Raw genomic sequence first — 20,968 nt, forward strand, 5'->3', positions numbered from 1 at the left:
CCAACTCACGCATAATAAATGTATTTAGGCAACTTAAGGAAATAATGTATTTGAACTCTGTCTGACTGCTTGGCAATAACAGACCTCTACTTCAAGTCATATGAATGACAAAAAAAAAAAAAAACAAAAACAAACAAAAAAAAAAAACATCAAATCTGAAGCTATGTCATAAATTCATTCCTGTTATTAAACTAATGATACCACTAGTGAATAAATTCCAAAACCTTTGTACAGAAGAGGAATTTTTTTTTTTAAGGGAAATAACACATGATAAAAATGGTACAATGTTTATTCATACTTTTAATATTTGGATCTGGTTTCTTAACTGATGTTATTGGTGAGGCACTGGGTACATTGGCGGGACCAGCTCTGCCTTGAGTTCTTGGGGATCCTGCAGGGCCTCTTGCAGGAGATTCCTTAAAAAAAGTCCAAATCACACAAATCAGAGAAGAACTTAAATGGATTAGTTATATAAAGCAAATGTAACATTACATACAAATTACTTTTTAAACCTTTATATTAGCACTGTAGTGTATGCACACTGGGGAAAAAAACCCAAACAAACAGAACACCACCAGTTATTATGGGCATGTGCTTCCACTAAAAGAAAGGATGAATCACTGTAGGAAATTTACAGTTCAATAATCATCAGATATTTCTGTTTCCACAGTGAATTAGAATGAAGTAATTTATAAGCAATATTTTAAAATATTGCCTTTTTTTTTTTCCATTTACTTTCTGCAGTTTGGGGAGATTATGTATTTTACGTTTACATTTACAAAATGAACGTCTACAGGTTAGAATCATTCCCTCTTCCCTAGAAGGAAGCAAAACACCTCCTACTCTTCTCTTGGATCTACTTACTGATGCTCTTGTAGGCGTTGCTGGCTGTTTGGCAAGGAATGACTGCAAAAACAACATATTAAGAATATTAAATATATTTCAGAAATATATAAAGGAATAAAACACAGTGAAGCTGACTAACCAGTAATTTATTTGTTAATTTTTTTTTCCTGGTATTTACAGGCTTCCTCTCTGATATTAATATACTTCCAGACTTTACCACTAGAGGACAGAGTTAAAATGAGTAAATAAACTTCAGTCCTTTGTCTTACACAGCCGTTGCAGAACTATAAACCAGACCCATAGACACCCAAGTCTGTAACCTCTATGATATTTATAATCAACTATACAGGAAAGTATTATTAGATTTTTTTAAACAATAAGGTAGTAAAGAAAGTAACAAGATACAGCATAACCAAATTTGACACCTTAAAGTCTTTCAAGCCTGTGGCAGTAAGGAAACTGCAACACTAAGATGTTATGTTTTGAAAGTATCTACATTTTACAGATCAATACACCTATGTTGTGAAATGTCAAATTATCTTCGTGCTCTTCTCCTTTGAGATGTAAATTATTTCTGTTCTCAGCATATTTTCCTTTCAACTTGCCAAGATAAGTGGCCATATTTTCTACTTGTACTTGTTAAAATAGTCTTAATTCACAATTATATCTGAATTTGCAAAGCTGAAAAGTGGCTATGTAGTGATTTAAACGAGGAATGAAAAACTGAAGGTATTAACAACAGAGAGCTTAAAGTGAAATCTTATTTAGTAAGGACATATTTTCATTCTTCCATTCTTACCTGCTGCTTCATAAGAAATACTTGTTCATCTTCCGCTGCCAGCTCTTTATCATGGACTAACTGTTGAACAAAATATTTTGTTATTACAAGTAAAAACTGAAATTACTGTAACTGTTTCTATGTTTTGGCGATCAAAAGGGAAGAAAAAGAGGTACATCTTTACCTCTTTTTAAAAAAAACAAACTTCTTTCACATTTAAGAGATTAGTAACATTAAAGAAGTTGTCATTAAAAAAAAAAATATTGTAAGTGAATGGAGTAGACTAGCATTGATGCTAGCCTGTGGGTATTCTCCTAGAAAGATGAGTAGTTGGTAAGTAACCACATTCATCTTTTTAAGTTTAGGTATTAACCTCACAGCATCTCTTCAAAGACCTGAGATTACCTTACTCCGTAAAACCCCACCCCCAAAAACATTATCAGTCATAACACTGCTATTAGGCAATGATTATTTCTTATAGGTGCCATGAGGTACACACAACAGGATTAAACCTTTCCTTTACATGAAAGCTTCAAACATCTCTTCCCTTTTCCAGATACTGGGGCTTGAGCTAGAAACGTTAAGCATGTACGAAAGTTGTAAAAGAACCTTTCCAATACAGACCAGAATACAATTTCATCTGCAATTATCCATGTTATCCATTTTACACGTATCCTATTCCTGTGTGCCTATATTCACAAAATTAGCAATACACAGAATTTATATGGATTATTTGCTGCTCTTGCCTTACATGAAAAAATCTGTCATGAATAATATGATAATGCAATAGTGATATACTGTCTTGTTTTACAAGATTTGCCTTTACATGGTAACCTCAGTGCCATGTGTGTATATATGTAAATTGTTGAAGTCCTACAACAGTATTCTCCATTTTTAAAAAGTGGGTTTGCCCCACACATGCAAAAAGCTTCATATGAAATGGTTATTTTTCAACTGCCTTTCATTCACTAAAGTGAACGACTTCTGTGTTTGCTTTCAGTATTTTAAAAAACTGGAAAATGAAAGCATGATGTTTCATACATTTGGATACAAAAAAACCCCCTACATTTAGATTTGGAGTTCTTCAATATTAATAGTTATTAGTAGCCATTCAAGCAAACTGCACATATTTGTCAGGGGGCAAGGAAGAGTTTACCCCTTTTTTACCTTTCTTACAGGAGGTTTTACAATGAAGTCCTCATATGCATCTTCTGGTTTCACTGTTGTGAAGTTTTCATGTAAAATGGCAATTTTCTTTTCATTGTCCCAACCAGCAGGTCTATAAAAAGAAGGAAAGCTTTGCCTTTTCAGTCACAAAAAGCATTTCTACAGGGACCATTTATTTACTGCCCTCTACCTGAATAAGGCAATTTTATTATACATCAGTCCTAATCCTCAGCTAAATTTCAAAGATACTAAAAAACTGGAATGGTATACTCTGAGTGAAGTCACCCACATAATATGCACCAAGTTGGTTTTTTAATTCAGGATTTCAGAAGACTCACATACTAAGCTTTTGAACGACATAAACCATTCAAGTTATTTTTATATATATGTTACATGAAGTGTAGTGCTTAATAGAAAACAATCTGAAACCATGCTGCTTATTCAATTGACTTACATAAAAACTGCATCCTTTTCTACCACTAAGGCAGGTGTGGTAAACTGAAAACCGTATGTTTTATGTACAATGTACTTATACAACAGATCAAGGTTCTTTTCCTCCTTAACTGATGTATAAATCAAGGCAGCCCCATCTGATTATTTATTTAAGGAAAATTACATAAGATACAGTTTTTAAATTATAGTAAGAATTTCAAAACAGGAGCTAATGGACATGTATCTACTAGACCTAATTTTGAGAAGTAGTTCAAGGCAAAACTATAGCCATGTAGTATTGAGGGAGAGGAAGGGGGTGTAACAGGAGAAGATTCATGATAATTTTCTTTGACACACACAAAAGTTACCTACCCTCCCAGGCACTTAACTCTGAAAAAGTCTTGACTTTAAGAGACAGCTGAGAACTGAGGTTTACATGGAAATTGCAAGTTCTGAGAGGAAAACAAAGAAAAACCACCTCACAAAATGCAAGACAAATCCTTTGTAAAGGAGCAAAAGCTCCAAATCCCATGCACAATTTAAAAACTATGAGAAGTGTTATATATCTCTCAACATTTTCAAAACAACAAATGCTACACAGTAAATAACTAAATACCAAGCAATCTTGAAGTGCAATTTCTGGGATTAATTTTATGTGCAAGTCAACACTAAAACCTGTTTTCTTGCTTCCAGGTTACAGCAAATCTCTTCAGTGCAGAAAAGGATACACTGTAAGCAGAATCTACGAATGTGTGACTGAATGAAGTCGAAGTGTTCTTCTCTGTAATCATGCTCCTTCTCTAGTACACTCACTGCATCACACTGGAAGAAAGGGAGAAAAACAAAACCAGAAAAACCCAGTTATTTAATCCCAGCATATCTTAAAACATCTTCCTTAATACTACACACACATCACATTTACTTTGACTCTTTGGTTTTAAAATGCCACCAATAAATCAAAAGATAAAGTAATTAACATATAATTGATAAGGTTATTACCCTTCTGCAAAATTAAAAATTGACACTGATGGCAGAAGCTTACTTTTAAAATAAATCCCTTCACTATTAATCCAGAATTCATTTTGCATGTCTGTATAAAGCATGCCTTCTAAAAGAAAAGTAATTAAACTTTTCCATAGTAGCAAACAGAACTAGAAACTCACTTTTGTACAAACTACCAGCACAGGAATACCAAGGTTGTGAGTCAGCACATTTTCTCCAAGTGGCAAAGAAACATGTTCATCCTCTTGGCCACAAGAAGGGCCTCTTCTCTGCGGTGATCCTTGGTAGCCTTCTTCAGGTTCTACATACTCTTGAAACTCCTTTATAACTATTAAGAGAGAGATCTTCTTAAGGTACAACAAAGGAACTAGTTCTTCTTTTTAAACGAAAATTAATCTACGACTAAGTAGAAATCTCAACTTTTTTTTCTCCTTTTATAGTGAGGCACTACATGAGAACAGAATGCAAGCTTAAGCCTTATTGGCACTTCAAACACAACAATTCTCCTCCACCAGAACCTACAGCAAGCTAAATCAAGTGCAATTTGGAGCCATTACAAATACTCAAAACTAGCTGCAAGGGCTATAGTATGCACAAATGCACATTCCTCATCTCAATGCATTTCATTACAGGGGAGTTAACAACAGAAAACGTAAATGTAGTTTAGTAACATAGCCTGTACTCAATGCAATTGGTACCTAGTTTTGGAAGAAAGCATGGTGAAAATGTAAATGGACACGGAAAACACCGAGCTGAAACAGCCACTCTTTCTTATAAACTATTACTCAATTTAAGTTTGTATTACTCTATCTTTCTGTTGCAGAAGTCCCGTGCCCAAAATATAAAAAATACACTGCATAAATACAGAGTCAAGGACTTCCAAAAGTTATCTGAAGAGACTCAGTTATATATTTTGGAAAACAACAATGGAGTCCAGAGTAAACTAGATGCTTTCTGTGTTTTCAATGTGTTAATTTTATGGCAGTGATGAGTGTTCCAACAATATTGAATACTATCAAATACTGAAGTGCCTAAGAAATGGTTTTAACACCATTTTGGAAGCACACTGTGATCCCACGCATGCTTTATCAAAACTGGGCTGCAACTTACAGCTTTCATGTCCGTCTTCAGGATGAAAGCCACAGACCAGATAAATCTGCATACTGGATGTGTCTGCTCCCAGACACAGCACTTCCCGAAGGCCCAGGGTTCTCCCTGACATGACAATCCCACCTGAAGCCTCCTTGCTCAGCCACGAGGAGCCCTCAGGAAAGAGGCAAGCAAAAGCTCCATGATTTGCTCCCATGAAGGCATCTTTATTTTAGAAACGGTGGGAGCAGGCTGACTGTACGTACAATAAGGAAAATTTGAAAAAGCTCCCAATCTCCAGCACAGTCACAAAGAGAGTGTTGTTCAGTACATCCATCCATGTGACAGGGAAGGAACTGCAACTGTACTGCAGGCCATCTGATACTTCTGAGGTTTAGAAAGTGGTAAAACCTCAGAGAAGTTTTTAATATAAATCTTGCAAAATGAAGTCACTGTACCTTTTCAAAATAGGGACCATTCCTGCAATAGAATGGGCATGTGGAAGGAAGAACAAATCAGAAAAATACATCTGTTCAAGCTGCACAATCTACAATTTTTATTTGAAATATAAAATTGTGTGATTATTGCAGAAAACAAGAGAGCTCTAGTCCAGAGAAAAGCTAAAAAAACCCCCACATTAAATATAGACCGTAAGACTTTCAATCACCAATTCAATATATCCCAAGGTCCAAGGAAATAAAAAAAAAAAAAATCTGAATGCAGTTGCTTTTCAACTTGGGGACACAGTGCCTTCTGGAGGAGAGGAAACAACAGTGCTTTCAAAGAGACGCTTTCCTCTAGTACTGTTTCTTGTTCAGCAACTGGCAATCAAAATTCCATTATACATTCTGCACATTAAATATGTTTACTGACTATCTCATAGAAAGCAAATTAATTCCAGAACATTTAACTAGAAAAGGGTTTAAAAAAAGTACTTATTTCATTACTCAGACTCCTCCTAGCTCAGGATAGAAAAAACCCTACTGAAGACAGTTTTATTACAGCAGGTAAGACAATACCATTTACATCCACTACAATCATTCAGATAAGCCTCTCTGACTTAATCAGATGTAAAAGAATATTTGACAGGACTGCTCTCAATTTACTACAGCATTATAATCAGACAATATTAGTTTCCTAGGTTTTGTTCATATCAAAAGCAGAAACATCTTTTCTTTACCGAGGTATCTATTAGTATAAACCCCCTCAAATTTGGGAAAGAAAAGCCTCTCTTGAAAACAGAAGACTCTTGACAACATGATACAAACCATTATTCAAGATACCCCAAGAATTTTACTAATACAAATAATAGCAAATGCAACACTGAAACTTCAGAAATCTGATGGCACATCCTCATTAATTTCTGCTGAATGGGAATGACGACCATTATCTACAGAGCTGAGATTCCCAACTCTTCCCTCTCCACAAGAGTAAGCAGTACCAAACACCATGCATCACAGCCCAGCGATCAACAAGGCCATATCTCACTCTGGTTGATCCGTGCATGGAGGGAGAAAAAAACTTCACCGTGGAGATGAGCTCTTGCTGTGGATTGTTAATAATGCATATGGTCTAGCATTAATCCCTGACTAGAGACTGAGAAATGCTATAGAAAACACGGTGCTTTAGTTAACAAGGGCACCTGCTCAACAAGTAACTACTAGAGTTAAAAGAAGGTAAAAGCTATACTAAGAACCTCTAACTACTGTACCTTGAACGTAGATACGCTTGTTTCTGACTTGGTTTAAGTGCCTGTTAGCAATAGGCTCTTAAACACTTCTTAGAGACTCTCATTCAACCCCCATTCCTATTCAAAATTTAGTCTTGTTAAATCCAAGTAAACCTCTATCACAAGTGCTGTCAGGCTACCTCTTATAAACAAACTGTAATCTAAGCAGCTAATAAAGCTCACTTCAGTTAAAGGGTTTCTTTGTCACACAGCAATCTAATACTTTTTCCTTACCTCCCATATCTATTTCTCAGTTGATCTCCACTCTCAAACTTTTAACGGACATAAAGTTCATCATGCGGCCAACAGCTTATATAAATGTTTTCTTTTTCTATTTTTCTAGTGAGCTATGAATATTCTCTCCTCCACATAATTCATATTCAGGAATCACACTCTGTATGATATTGGAAATAACTGTTTTGTTTATTAAGAAGTAGGGGAAATTACTTTGGTTTAGATATTTTTTGAACAGGAAATACAGGTAAGAAGATGCACATAAAATAGGAAGCCAGAAAAACAACTGTTCATCTGACAAATCTGTAATATTCTGCTACCTATCAGTAAAGTCCACAAGCTACTGAAAGCTAACTATAACAAGAACAAATGTATCATTCATGTCACAGGAGCAATTGACTTAAAGTACCACCAAGAAAGCAATCCACAATTATTCTTAGGTTTGATTGTTCTAGTAACAGTAAAATCCTCAGTCTTGGAGTACTGTTTAACTGCAATATGGAAATGGCAGACAAACACTACAACTTACTTAACTAGATAGATCGCAAAAGCACTGAACAGCAGAACAAGAAAAACGCAGAAAATTTTTCTGAGACAATCGTTCCATATCTACACTCTGTTAAGTTTCACAATACGTGCAGCTTTTAGCTTTTCTGTGCACTATCTTTACTGATCATAAATTTTAGTCTTGCAAAAAGAATTCCTAGACCAAAGATATCTGGGCAAAGTAAGTTTCTTTTATCTTTTAGTATAAGAATTCTTTCAGCTGTGTGTCAGACCAAAAAAAAAAAAAAAAAAAAAAAAGGCAGAGAACCTGAAACTAATTCAGCTTGAATGGGACGCAACATATTTTTCTGAAAATTAAGTAATTTTGTTTCACGTCTTTAGCTTCAAATGCTCCAGAGGACATTAATATAATAGCCATTTTACCAGTATACTTCCTTTCTGCATTTCTTGATTCTTGACAGTCCTCTTCTCTGCTTTGCTGTCATAAACAGGGAGGCAAATTTTAGATCTTCCCTGAAATAATTATTCAAATGTGTGTTATTTAAACAATGATTTATCATAATTGAGCCTGAATTAAATTAGAACATTTGAACTGACATAATTTATCTGAATCCACACTAGCCAAGCTTTTAGCAAGGAACTACCAGAGCAGCTCAGTAACAGGAGTGAATGCAAACAAACAATGCTCTTGGTATACTCTGAATAATTCAATTTCCTTCAAGGCAGCCTGTTGATTCCATATGTGTGTGTCCTGCCTCCCGCTCTGGAAGCTCTTGAACACAAAAGGAAAGCTTCTCATATACCAGATGGAGCCAAGCGTCAGCCACCCAGTAAAGCCAAGAGTCAGTATCTCAAATAGCAAACACAAGACAAAAAGGCTGGGTGGAGAAAGGCTGTGAAAACCTTGAAAGAAAAAGACAAGCAGCCCAAAGTTCAATTCCATTGAGAATGATGAGCCAACAAAAGGATTTCTGGAAACCGGTAATAAGATCTTGGTAATGGAGAAAGAACAACCTAGCAGCACTTTAAGTGGATGCTAATGGGGTAATACTAGAAAATGTTTCCCCATGGTCAACAAGAACTACTGGTTACTGGTATTGAGTGCAATAGCTAGGGAAAGCACTGTGGACATTCAGCTTGGTCCACATGCCCCAGCTTATATCTAGAAGCAAGCGTAAGGGAAAATGGTTCTTTAAGGTGCAGTCAAGAAACATACACATCCATACAGCATTATGCTGCAGTGGGGCTTTACTGGAATTAGTTTAGCACATCTCTTCAATCTGCACCCTGGTTTTAGGTTTTGACTGCTTCACATGTGCACTTTATTATTGCAGTTTTTACATATGCGGGCTATTGCAACACAGCGATTCTCCATTTTCTAAGTGGCAGCTTATCTCAAGAAGCATATGCAGCAGAATTTTAGTAAGGAAAACTTTGCTGGTGTAGCTTTATTGATGGACTGTAGTCACAAGGCGTTCTTCAGGCATGTGTGCTCTAAATTGTCTAAGCAGTTATGCTAATATAGCCACAATTACAGCAGGAATTTCTTCTAGCACAATTTGCTGTTAAGAGAATTACAAGATATGGTGGCCAAAGTTTTGAGCATGCATCTGGCCTTAGGGACAGTCTGCAAGAACTCAGAAGACAAGTATTTGAGATGACACAAGTGTCCTACACAGTGACTGAGAAAAGGAGTGAGATGGAAGTTTCGGAGTAGAAACATTAAGGCCTCTGTTTCACCTGCATGCTGATACTGGACCGAAGTTCACCGCTCAGCCATAGGATGGCAGCAGAGTCCTGCAAGCGTGTGAATTAAGCAGCTCTCAAGTTCTCCTCTTCCCTCGATTCTATTAAAGCGCAAGATAAACTAGGAATTTCTACAATACTTTAATTTAGAAATCTCTAAGACAATACTACTCGAATGTCTTCTAAGTTCCCCAAACACGTTGCTAAAGCTTCGCCATAGCTGTAACTGGCTCCACACAGTACACTCTTAGTGAAGGCTGAAAACACTTTTCTTCAAAAGTAAAATTTAAGTGCACAAACTCCACATGTATTTGGATTGCCATAAGATTTGGTGCATCTCAGAAAAGTGCAAATCAGGTTAGCTGCTGTATTCTGAGACTAGAACTGCCTTTCCATCTCCCATTCCCCAAAAATCTCTCACACATTAAAAAAAAAAAAAAAAAAGCTTTTTCCCTTGAAAATTCACAGATTTTTACCTTTTTTTTATATAACCTGGTGATCAAACCCAGGTGGTTTCAATCACTAAGTTTAAACTCTAGCTAGTATGCTGTAGGCACTAGCCTTTTGGGAAAGTAGTATTTAACGTTCAGAAAGGATATCAGCTATAAAAATACATCTGAATGCTCACAGGCCAAACAGGTTCGCTCTAGGGAGCAGTGTAATCTAAGGAAACTACTAGACAGTATTTGCAAGGCTTAAACACTACAGTACAGCTAGCCACCAGCCCTGAACAAAAGCAGCAACCAGCAAGGATCAGTGTGAATCTATACTTCAGCTGAAATGGAAGCCATGTTGCTAAGGTCTTTTCCACTGAAGAAATTTATTTTGGAGTAATTCAATATGAAAACAGAAAACACTCTCCAGAAACATTCACAACTATTTTAGGAAAGAAAAGAAGCTGCAGGAAACAATACTGCAGCAATGACTGTTTGCCAGTGCCAGATTCTTTCCTGCCACAGATATGCCAGAAAAGAAAGTTAATTTATACAACATTCCTAAAGTCACAGGGTACGAATGGCTGTAATGAGAGACAATTAGATGTACCAGGATCACAGTCTGAAGCTTGTGAAAAACAAGGGCAAAGAGACCTACTGGAAGACAAACACAGTATGGGAATGGGACCTGGCTTAGATACCACAGGAAAGCAGACAGCTCACTTCGCTACTGAATTTTGTCCTATTTTTAAAAATGTGATTCTGTATGGAGGGGTTTTTTTTTAAATTGGCCTTTTTAGAAATCAGATTATCAAAATCTCATTACTGCAAGGGATTTAGACCATTAATTCACCTGATGTTTTGTTAGCACAGCAAAACTGGAAGAGTCATTTTAAAGCCTAATAGAGTCTATTTGAATGAGAGTTGTAATCACAACTTCAAAGTAATTCTTATCCAACCCATTCTCAAAACACTAATCTGAAGAGATTTATCATTACAAAAGAAAGCTGCAAGAGCTAGTTAAAAAAAAAAAAAAAAAAAGAAAAAGAAAGGAAAAAATGGACAAGAATGTACGGATGCACAAAGACTTACACTTCTGTTCCATGTCTCTCATCTCTTCTGGAGGAATTTTCATCTTATCAATATGTTCTTGCAAGACACTGGCCCATTTCTGTAAAGATTCCATAACAGTCCAAGGTCTAGACATATCTGCAACAAAGACTACAATGGTGTCTTGCAGGGATTCTGCAGAAACTGCAAACTTCAATAGCCCTTTATGGTACAAGTCTCCATCCAGAATCCAAACGTTACAGCGAGTATGATCTGAAAGGAAAAGGTACAGTTGTAAATCAAGAGATTCCAACTTTTTGCTTTGCTAGACTACAAGTAAACAGATGAGTACATTAGTGTTAGATGGAAGACCAAAGTCCAGCTACCAGCAGATCTTGCCTGTTTATTTTTAAGACAGGTACATGTGTAAATGCCTACATTATTCGCTAGATGTTTTCATTTAACAGGATTTTTTAGTTCATTCAGAATCTTTTCATTTGAAAAAAAAAAAAAATTTCTGTTCTTTGGCTTTTACCATGGGCAGCTGATGCAACAGTTTTTAGATACTGCACAACATTCCTGAATTTGAAATAGGTGTATTCCAAGTAAAACCAGAATACATGTGACACATATGTAACTCCAAGTTCAAAAGGGGGTGGTTATAGCTCAGTCCAGCAGGGAAGCCTCAGGTGTCCCTCAAACACATAAGCTGGCTTAACATACTAAAGACATCTCACAACAGAAATAAGCTGCAAACAAGATACAAGCAATAACCAGCTTATGTTTCTAGCACAGAGGTAGGAGGAGCAAACACAGAATAAACTTACAACCTACCAAACTTTAAAGTTGTGCTACCTGCTCTTAATTCACACTGACTTAACATTGGCTCCTACTTGCAGGCTCCTTACAGAATGAGTACTGGACAAACGATTTGGAATTTTAGTTTTTGTGTTTCCCACCCCCTCCCAGTGTTTTGATAGTGACTGGACATTTTTTGTTGAAATGCAAGGGGAGGGGGAATCAGCTGGGACAGACAGCTGGCATGAGGAGTTTTACCCCAAACATAAACTTTGGCAAGAATAGAAGAAACTGAAAATGGAGCATCATTCAGAATTCATGTATCAGGCACTCTGAACAAACAATTCTGTCCAAATTAAAAAAAAAAAAAAAAAGAAAAAAAAAAAGAAAATAATTACATTATCCTCAGAACTTCCTCCTGAAAAGGAACAACTCCATTTGTTTCTATCTTCTAGATTCTTCCTAGTACCTCTTCCAAAGTATTCCCTATTCTACTACTACAGCTGTTCAGAGGGAACAGTGGGTCTCCACAAGTATTCCATACAAGATACGTGAATTCTGAAATACATGGATCAGCAAAACAATCACTGCGGAGCCCAGATTTTCAAAACAGCTACTGAGCTTCATAATTACTCTGCCTCACTGTATTTTCCCTGCCCTGCGCTCCAAATCTTTTAACCTCACAAAATAAATCCAGTTGCTGTGGTTATCATAACTTTACTCTAGGAAAGAACCCAGAAGGATCAAAAACACTGGCTCTAGAAAAAGGCAGAAACTTGACTAAGGAAGTTGGAAGGAGAAAAGAGTACAGAGATATACATACTACCCCCCTAATCAGGTCTTGGATAAAATTACTGAACGGCCAAGTTACAGTCAGATTACATCAAGATGCTATACGTGGGCAGTCTTCATTTAGCTTTTGTTATGCTCCTACTTAAGTACAGTTAGGCTGTCATAAGACATTAAAACATCAGTCTTCACACAAATAGGCCAACAGTTATGCTTTTAACTTAAAGATCTTACTTCCAACTGTGCATCTCAGATCTACCCTTTGCAGTAAACAGTTAAGATAATCGTTGTGTACCTAAGAAATGCAGCTTTGCATATTCATCGTTTTCCCCCTCCCCCCCCCGGCCCCCCCTTCAGGAAATTGTCTCGGTATCACACAGGGTTCTCGCAGCACTAGACATACGAATCTAAAGCTATCGGAAGACCTCTAAGGACAGAGGGAAAGTCTGGTAAAAGTTTAGAAAAACAGAAAGGAGGCTAGGATATAAAGTGAACACATTTACTATTACACAACAGTAAATGAAACATCTATGCAGGACTCTGTTATCCTCTGCATTCCAGAAGCATCCTTTGTATATTCCCAAAAGCAGAAATCTACCAGTGAATAAAAACCCTGTGAGCTTTCTATGAGTTAAAGGTTATTAATAGACAAATAACTATGTCTATGCACAACTGTCTCCTTGAAGCAAATACGGAAGTTTTAAAAACCTAACTTAAGTCTACCTATAGTCTATGAAAGTTTGCAACTCTTATCAGCACTTTCATAGATTCTCCTGTGGTGCTTTGATTGCAGAAAAGACTTTCACACCTTAGCAAGTAATAAATATTAATAAATACCCTAATTCACTGCTTCTAAGTCACTTTTTTAAGCCAGTATCTAAAGGTTACACAGGTTTTGTTTGCTAAACACCTTTGTCCTACTTAAGGATTTCGTTTCTGCTTAACATCCAGAATACAGACTAGAACTAGAATAGAGTTGGAACTAGAATGCAGTTGGAACTATCACTCAAATGAAATCAATCTGCTAGGGGGACTGGAAGCCTAGCACTCACATTAAAATGTACTCCAAAAAAAAAAAAAAAGAGAACATTGTATGAAAATGAAAGGTTTTGCTCCTTTCTTACAGTAAAGAGGTATGGCTTGTGATTTACATTTGCTACAAATATAAAACACTTATAAACACAGTAGGGGTTGTTCACAATTTGGCAAAGACTTGATGGCAAATTCAACTTTGTCAGCACCACATCAAACTCCTAGTTAGTCATATGATGTGAATGTTAACTGGGCCTTTCATAATGATTATGACATCAGACACCAAAACAGAGCAAACAATTACCAGATCCTGTTGGAAAGGCAGGTGCTACATATTAAAGACTATTACAATAGCTGCTAAAACTAGATTTCTAAATCCTATCAATACTCCATTATCCCTTTAGCCAGGACAAAGATTTTCCAGCTTTGACGAATTCTACTGCAGATGGTTGATTCTGTGAACTGCAACTACATCTCCTGCATTTATTCAGAAGGTATCAGTGGTAATTAGATATCCCTTGTCCAAGCTCTGAAGAGAAGCAAAACAGGCAAAAATAATTGTCAAGAGAACTACTTTAAAGATGTGGACAAAAAGACAATTTTCCCATTAGAAACCACTGTACCAGCAGCACTTGGCTCAATCTGGAACAACCAGTTCAACTGGAATATGCATATATGACATGACTGAGGCCAGTCCAAACCCGAGGCAAAAAAACAAGGCTACTTGATTTTGTTACAAGTAAGAACGCAACAACGGAATGGCTCTACTTCACTGGCACATTTGGCACAGTCAGGACAACTGTATTGCATTTGTAATCTCAGGCCGTTCAACTGAAAGTTCTCTGTGATGTTTGTAATTGCCAGCTAACCCATACAGTACCGCTACTAAACCAGTCGATGTAGTTTGTCTTGCTGTACATCCTCACTTTAACTCTGCCCCATCACTGCAAGAGACTCTGAAAGCTACTCTAAAAACACATATCCTCTAAGAAAATTATGCAGAGCCTCTCTTCTACCTCCTATGAATTAAGATTCTCAGCTCTTAAAAGCAGACTAACCAGCATAGACACAAAACATCTGCTCATCACAAAGAAAGGCAAAAAATTAAAACTGGCTACACTACCTGAGAAATTCCACTAACAGAGGACTCTTGGGCCTGAGCTCCAAGGTCGTTTAATATTCTGAGTTAACTTTACAGCTAGTGCTGTGTGCTTTCATCCAGATAAACTATGGTGTCATGTATGCAGAAGCAGCCATACGCTCCAAGGATATGGTACCTGGGGCTAATGATCTAGGAGAATCCTCTCTCTCAGGATTGCTTCTCAGGCATTCCCAAACCTCTTCTTGAACAAATGCCTTACCCTAGGCAGAATTTGGGGTAGTACCCTAGGAAGGAGATTTTTCAGGTAGAGATTCAGTAGCAAAGTTATTCTAAGTTATCCTGAGACCTAGGGACCAAAGTACTGCACGTTACATTGAACAACTAACATCTAACAGAACTGAACCAGCTAATTACCAAGGCAGTGGCAATGTGTATCTTGCCATCCAAGCTAAGTATCAGCCACTGCCAAGAAACAAGCAGATGACAGTGAAAACCAAAAAGTTAGTGGGCACCTGTATTAGCTACAGGGATCCTTCAAAAAAAAGAGATGCTTTCTATGCATTTGTTTTACTTCCCTACAAAAAAAAAAAACAAAAAAAAAAACAATTTAATCACTGATCTGATCTTTTGGGGAAAAGACAAAAGTAACTGTAAACTAAAATATGCACCTAGCAACCTAGAGTAATTCTACTTCAAATGTAGGAGGAGCCAGATTCAAATATCCCTTGGAGGGGGATGGGGGGGGATAAGAAGCAACACAGATTTTCCTTAAGATTTCCAAAGGGAGGTGGGAGGTAGATAATGACTCAGCACTATGACCAAAATATTTCTCCTGGACAGAATAAACTCTTCTGAAATAAAGAAGAAAAAGGCAAAGATGGCAAATAAATTTTCTCGCACCTGGAAAAGAAGTTGAAAAGATCTCACCCCACTACAGAGTTTCAGTTACCAGTGTTGATTTGACACCCCTGGAAATCCTTGTGGTTTGCTGGACTTGAATAGGTTGGGGTATAATAAAAAGCAGATACCCTCAAAAATAAATATGTGATAGTAAGCTCCTGAATGCCTATCTCAAGTTTTTTTATGGCTTCCAAGAATTGTGGGTCAGTTATAAAGGCTTTGTTCCCAAATCTGTGTCTGAGCATACGTACATACAAAGCATGCAAAGAGTTTAAAGAAACAAACCCAAACCTGTCCTAGAGAAGGAGGAGTGTTATCTTTGCCTGCTGGGAGGTCCTGACCCACTTTGCTATTTATTTTGCTTGCTGATGACACTAATGAGACAGAAAGGAAAAAGGCATGTATTATTAGATCCTAACACATCCATTAAAGGGATGCATGAAGACCTGAATTCTCCAGCTGAGTCTGGTAGTCAAAAAGGTCTCTCTTCTTCCTGCTAGTGCTGCCTGAGTTCTTATGACAGGCTTCTCGTAACCACCTCAAATACTTATCACTTCCAGATACTCAGGAATAGCCCCAAAATATTTCCAAAGTAGGGGCATACTTGAGGTTTGATAGTCAGCACCAGGAAAATAGCACACCAAACATTTTCCTGCTTATAATACCACCTCCTTTGATGTTGCAAGAAGCCTGATGGCACAGGCTGTCTTAACACTCCTAATCATAGGGTTTTTTTTCCCTTGAAGTATTTATGCAGTACTAAAGAAGACTGTGCATGGTGAGAAAGCACACCAAGAACCTCAAGAAGCCGAGAATGGCTCAGCACTTAAAATTACAGGACAAAAGTATTTTAGAACTGCAAGACTAGGTGGCCACTGAAGACACAGTCAATGTACTCATGATTTCATTGTGCCTAACTTAGTATCCAAAGACAGTTTACAACCATGTGAGCGCAAGACCAATCTCCATAACAACCAGTCACATATGGTACTTAATCACTCGTGCAAGCCTTCAGTACATTTCCATTTCCATTTTCAAAATACCATTACAGGATCTTCCTAGTTCATTTGTTTTCAGGAACATGGAAGAACCACCACCATTGCTTCCCTCTTCTCAACTGAAAACTCAGAAGGAAGTCAGGAATAGGAAGACTGAAATTCCCCATTTTTGAAGATGGAAACTAACACAAAGAGGTCCAGCAGTTTGCCCACAATGAGACAGGCAGAGGCAGATTTAGAAGCAAGGATGATGAACTCACTCCCCATCTCCCCCTGTCCCTAACCTTCCTAAAAGTATTCTGATCATTAGATCTGCTTTTAAGTGGTCTCTTGTTGTCATCCTCCTTCCATATAGTAGAGCAATCATCAACAGCAACAAGGAGAAAGACAAGGGGCAAAGAGAAAAGCTCCAATTTGAGAAAAGGAAATACTAATTCTGACTTAAAGTTCTGTTCTTCACTCATTCAACTCTACTAAAACGTCTCAGTTAGTTACCCGAAATTCTACATACAGCCCCCACAAGAAAATACCCACACCCAGAAATCCATACTAAGAATTAAATTCTCGTTAATGTATCACTTACTTTCTATAGTTATCAAGTAGTCATACCAAATGACAATGTATCTGCTAGTAAATCAACATCAGCAAATGTATCTACCCTAAAAGTAAATGGATCCTGAGAGCTGCTCAAGTGTACTTTCTTCTCATACACAGGTCAAGCTGTAAGAAGGGCAAGAGGGAGAATGCACACTGAATGTAAAATGCCTTTCACTTTTAAGAAATTGATATGGCTTCTAAAACATACAGAGCAATGCTGGAACCAGCTACCTGGGCATAACCCAAAACACACTGATGAAACCACAGTTATTAAAAAAGCATATCAGCTACTTAATTACAGTAAAGATATTACATATGAAATGAACTTACCATCTCTGTCTTCATCGTGAATATTTAGATACAAGTATTCCAGCCCTCTTCCTTTCTTGCCATGCTCTGCTCCCTGTATTTTAGCCATAAGTGTGGTTTTCCCTGAACCATCATCACCTGCCAGTAAGTTTTTACAGGAAAAAAAAAAAAAAAAAAGACACTTTCAGAATTAATTTTAACTTCATAGAAAAGATTTTTCAAAACACGTTTAAGCAATCAGAAGTATTCTTGTACATTTTTGGGCCACACTTATTTGTTGTTTTCTTTCAAGTATTCCAGCTAAATCCAACAACTTATACCATGACGATAAGAACGAAGCACTTAATTATTATCTATTACATTCCATTTGTTTAAATATATGTTCTAAATCTAACAGCAGAAACCAAAAAGAAAGTAAATCTATCAACCTGAAGACAGTAATACCATAGATCACATTACATAACCTAATTTTAACAGACTACTGTATCAGTTTGTTCACATCATTGTTTTAAACGCACTTTGTTTCTACAAAAGAAAAAACAACCACCCAACTGCTTGCATATGTTACTTACCAAAAACAAGAATATTCTTGCCCGCTGGCAATTTAGATCTTGACCGGGTAGAAACTTCACTCAGTATTGAGGACCTAGAAAAACAGCATCATTCTCAGTGGACTGACAGGCACATGCATGTGCACACATATGCACGCGCACACACAAACGCAACCCACGCATTGCCCATTTGACAGCACTGATGAGCTCAGCAGATCTGCACGGACCAATCCGGTTACATTCGTTCTATTTACAAACTAGATATGATGTTACAGTTAAAGATTTAAGTTCATTTTAAAAGACCAAAACTATGCCACCTTTTTGAGAAAAGCTTTTATAATTTCTAAAACACGTGCAATAACATTTTAAGTTTTTCTCTCTTTTAAGAGGTCGCGTTACCGCAAAACATTACTTTTCAACTGATGACTAATTCTTCCCACAATCCATTACTGTATTTTATGCACGATTTTCTTCCTGCCGTTATTAGTATTTTCAAAAGCGCTACTCAGATAAGCGACGGCACAAGAGATGGAGTCTCCTGGAGCCTATCCCACAGAGCCGGATCCCTCGGGCTCCGCACACCTGCTCTCCCTCACCCTCGCAGCGATGCCGGCCTCATTCGTGCGGGTGCAGGGCTCCCCTCACGTACCCCACGATCCCTCTCAGAGCCGGGAAAGACAGCATTCCTCACCGCGCCGGCCGCCGGGCGGGCCGGCCCCCGCCGCGGGCAGCCGCCTGCCGCGGCGCCGCCACCCGCCGCTCCTGTCAGCGGGGCCCGAGCGCGGCCCCGCAGCCGGCACCCACCGCCGCCCCCGCCCCGGCCCAGGGGGGGGCCCCGCACTGCTCCGCTCCAGCCCGGCAGAGGCAGGGGCTCACGCCTGCCGCGGGAGGGCTGAGGCGGCTCGGCAGAGCAGCGAGACCCCCGTCGTGAGAGGCACGGGACGGCCGAGAGCAGCCGCAGGGTGCCGCGGCCCGGCAGGCGCCCTCCCCGACATCCCCCCCCCCTCACTCACCAGAGGTTCTGCCCCTCCTCCTCCTCGCTGGGGAGCTCGGCGCCGCCGGGCCCGTCCGGCCCCAGCAGCTTCTTCTCCACCAGCACCGGCGCCATCTTGCCAACTGCAGCCACAAAGAGTGACCTCACCCGGGCCCGCCGAGGACCCCGCTCCTCCCTCTCCCCCGCCCGCGCGGGCGCCCCGCGCCGCCGGCCCCGCCGCCGCCCCTGCCGCTGGCGGGCGCACCGCCGCTCCCCGCCGCAGCCGCGCCGCTTTCCGATCAGGCGGCGCCTGGGCAGCCCCGGCAGCGCTCCCCGCCCTGGGCGGTGCCTTCCGCGGCGGCTGCGGCCGCCGCCGGCAGCGCCCCCTGGTGCCGGCGAGGCGCTGGCGGCCGCCGGCGGCAGCGAGGCCCGGCCCGCGCCGGCCGCTGCCGGGTGTGTCCCGGTCACTCCTCGTGCAGCCGCCGCCGCCGCCGCCGCCCGGGAAGGGTCCCGGGCTGAGCGAGGTCTGTCAGCGAGCTGCTGGCACGGCCCCTGCTCCTGGCCTGGCTGCAGATGCCGCGCGGCCCCGGTGCGCAGGAGTACCACGTGTAGCATGCAGGCTGAATTAACTCGTGTTTAGATGAAACCGCCTGTTATAAATTATTTCCCACTAAAGCAAGCTTTAGCTAGCACCCTTTAGCTAGCACCCTTGTTCTTACACCCCGCCATTAATTTTTGTTCTTCCACTAGAACTACAAAGCAAGGTGAAGGTGTTTTGTAAATATGCCTTCCTCCGGGATTTACCAGTCAATTCAGCTTTTCAAAGTGCTCAAACACAGTGCTGCATAGCTTAAGCAGCCTAAAAAAAATGACATTACTCCTATCCAATTATATTTTCACGATGCCCGTTATGTGTGGATTTCAAAGCATTTTATGCAAGAAAATCAACAAGATTATCAAGATTGTACAGTCAATCAAAAGGAGAGAAAAAGGTTAATTGACTTGCACAAATTCACACAACAGGTTTCTGCTTGCTTCTGGCCCACGGCTCTTCCCTTGTGGATTACACAAAAATGTTTTAATGACGTCTTTTTCAGCCACTTGCACTGCGAGAGTAGTTGAAGCACCAGAAGAGGTTGCCCAAAGAGGCTGTGGGAATTTCATCCTTGAAGGTTTTCAGAACTTGACAAGGCACTGAGCAACTTGACTAACTGCAAAATGAGCCCTGCTCTGAGGAGGCCGACTATGGCCCCCAGAGGTCCTTTCCAACCTACGCTATACCTCAGATTAACTCAGTTGTCAGTATTGTGAGATGCTGACTTTGTGTCAAGTGAAAATTTACACCTTACATATTTTCTCCACTTGAAGTGCATCTAGGCCAGAATAATACGGATTACTAATACACACTCAGTCAATAGATGCAATAGCGGCTCTCCCAGACCAGCTTTTGAGTGCTTAGAAAAACACTTTGTAGAGTGTGTAATGGACCAAAAATCTCCCTGCTGTGCATACCGCTCCCCAGCAGTCCTTCTGGCTCATATTCTGCAAATACATATACCAATATTTACCTACGCTGCTTTTAACAGCTCCATTCAAAGACATCTTTTATAGATGCTTGAATATTTTAATAATATAAAAAAGCGCAACAGCTGAAAATATTAGAAGACCTATTTATTATATCATTGGCATCATCTTTACTGCAGGTCTTTCAGTTTTTGGTTATCTTGGTTGGTTTTAAGCATATAAGCTACTTCGTAGTGAAAGCCTAGTGCTAATAAGATAACTAAACTTTTTCCATAATAAATCAACTATCAATTAATCATTCCTTTATCAGAATAGATAAAAAATAGAAATTAAATACTAAGGCTATCACTGAAAAATCAAGTTACTAAGGCTTTCACTAAG

The 20,968-nt window shown here is 39.2% G+C and overlaps 1 protein-coding gene across 4 annotated transcripts in view; it reads right to left on the bottom strand.

The window, feature by feature from the left end:
• DYNC1LI2 (dynein cytoplasmic 1 light intermediate chain 2) overlaps positions 1-19,285 on the bottom strand; it is a 28,564-nt gene extending 9,279 nt beyond the window's left edge. For all 4 annotated transcript variants that reach the window (XR_008236519.1, XM_052795943.1, XM_052795944.1 and 1 more), the window contains exons 1-11: positions 19,104-19,285; positions 18,112-18,185; positions 17,561-17,677; positions 11,057-11,287; positions 4,387-4,553; positions 3,952-4,045; positions 3,246-3,381; positions 2,792-2,903; positions 1,646-1,705; positions 865-906; positions 299-416 (exon numbers count right to left, since the gene is read on the bottom strand). Coding sequence is in view for 3 of the 4 variants with exons in the window: in XM_052795943.1 (XP_052651903.1) it covers positions 299-416; positions 865-906; positions 1,646-1,705; positions 2,792-2,903; positions 3,246-3,381; positions 3,952-4,045; positions 4,387-4,553; positions 11,057-11,287; positions 17,561-17,677; positions 18,112-18,185; positions 19,104-19,198 (1,246 nt within the window). In the remaining variant the exon portion in view is untranslated. The remainder of the gene's footprint in view (positions 1-298; positions 417-864; positions 907-1,645; positions 1,706-2,791; positions 2,904-3,245; positions 3,382-3,951; positions 4,046-4,386; positions 4,554-11,056; positions 11,288-17,560; positions 17,678-18,111; positions 18,186-19,103) is intronic.
• Positions 19,286-20,968: the final 1,683 nt, after the last annotated feature.

This window comes from Harpia harpyja, chromosome 9 (assembly GCF_026419915.1).
Source record: "Harpia harpyja isolate bHarHar1 chromosome 9, bHarHar1 primary haplotype, whole genome shotgun sequence".
Taxonomy (NCBI): Eukaryota; Metazoa; Chordata; class Aves; order Accipitriformes; family Accipitridae; genus Harpia; species Harpia harpyja.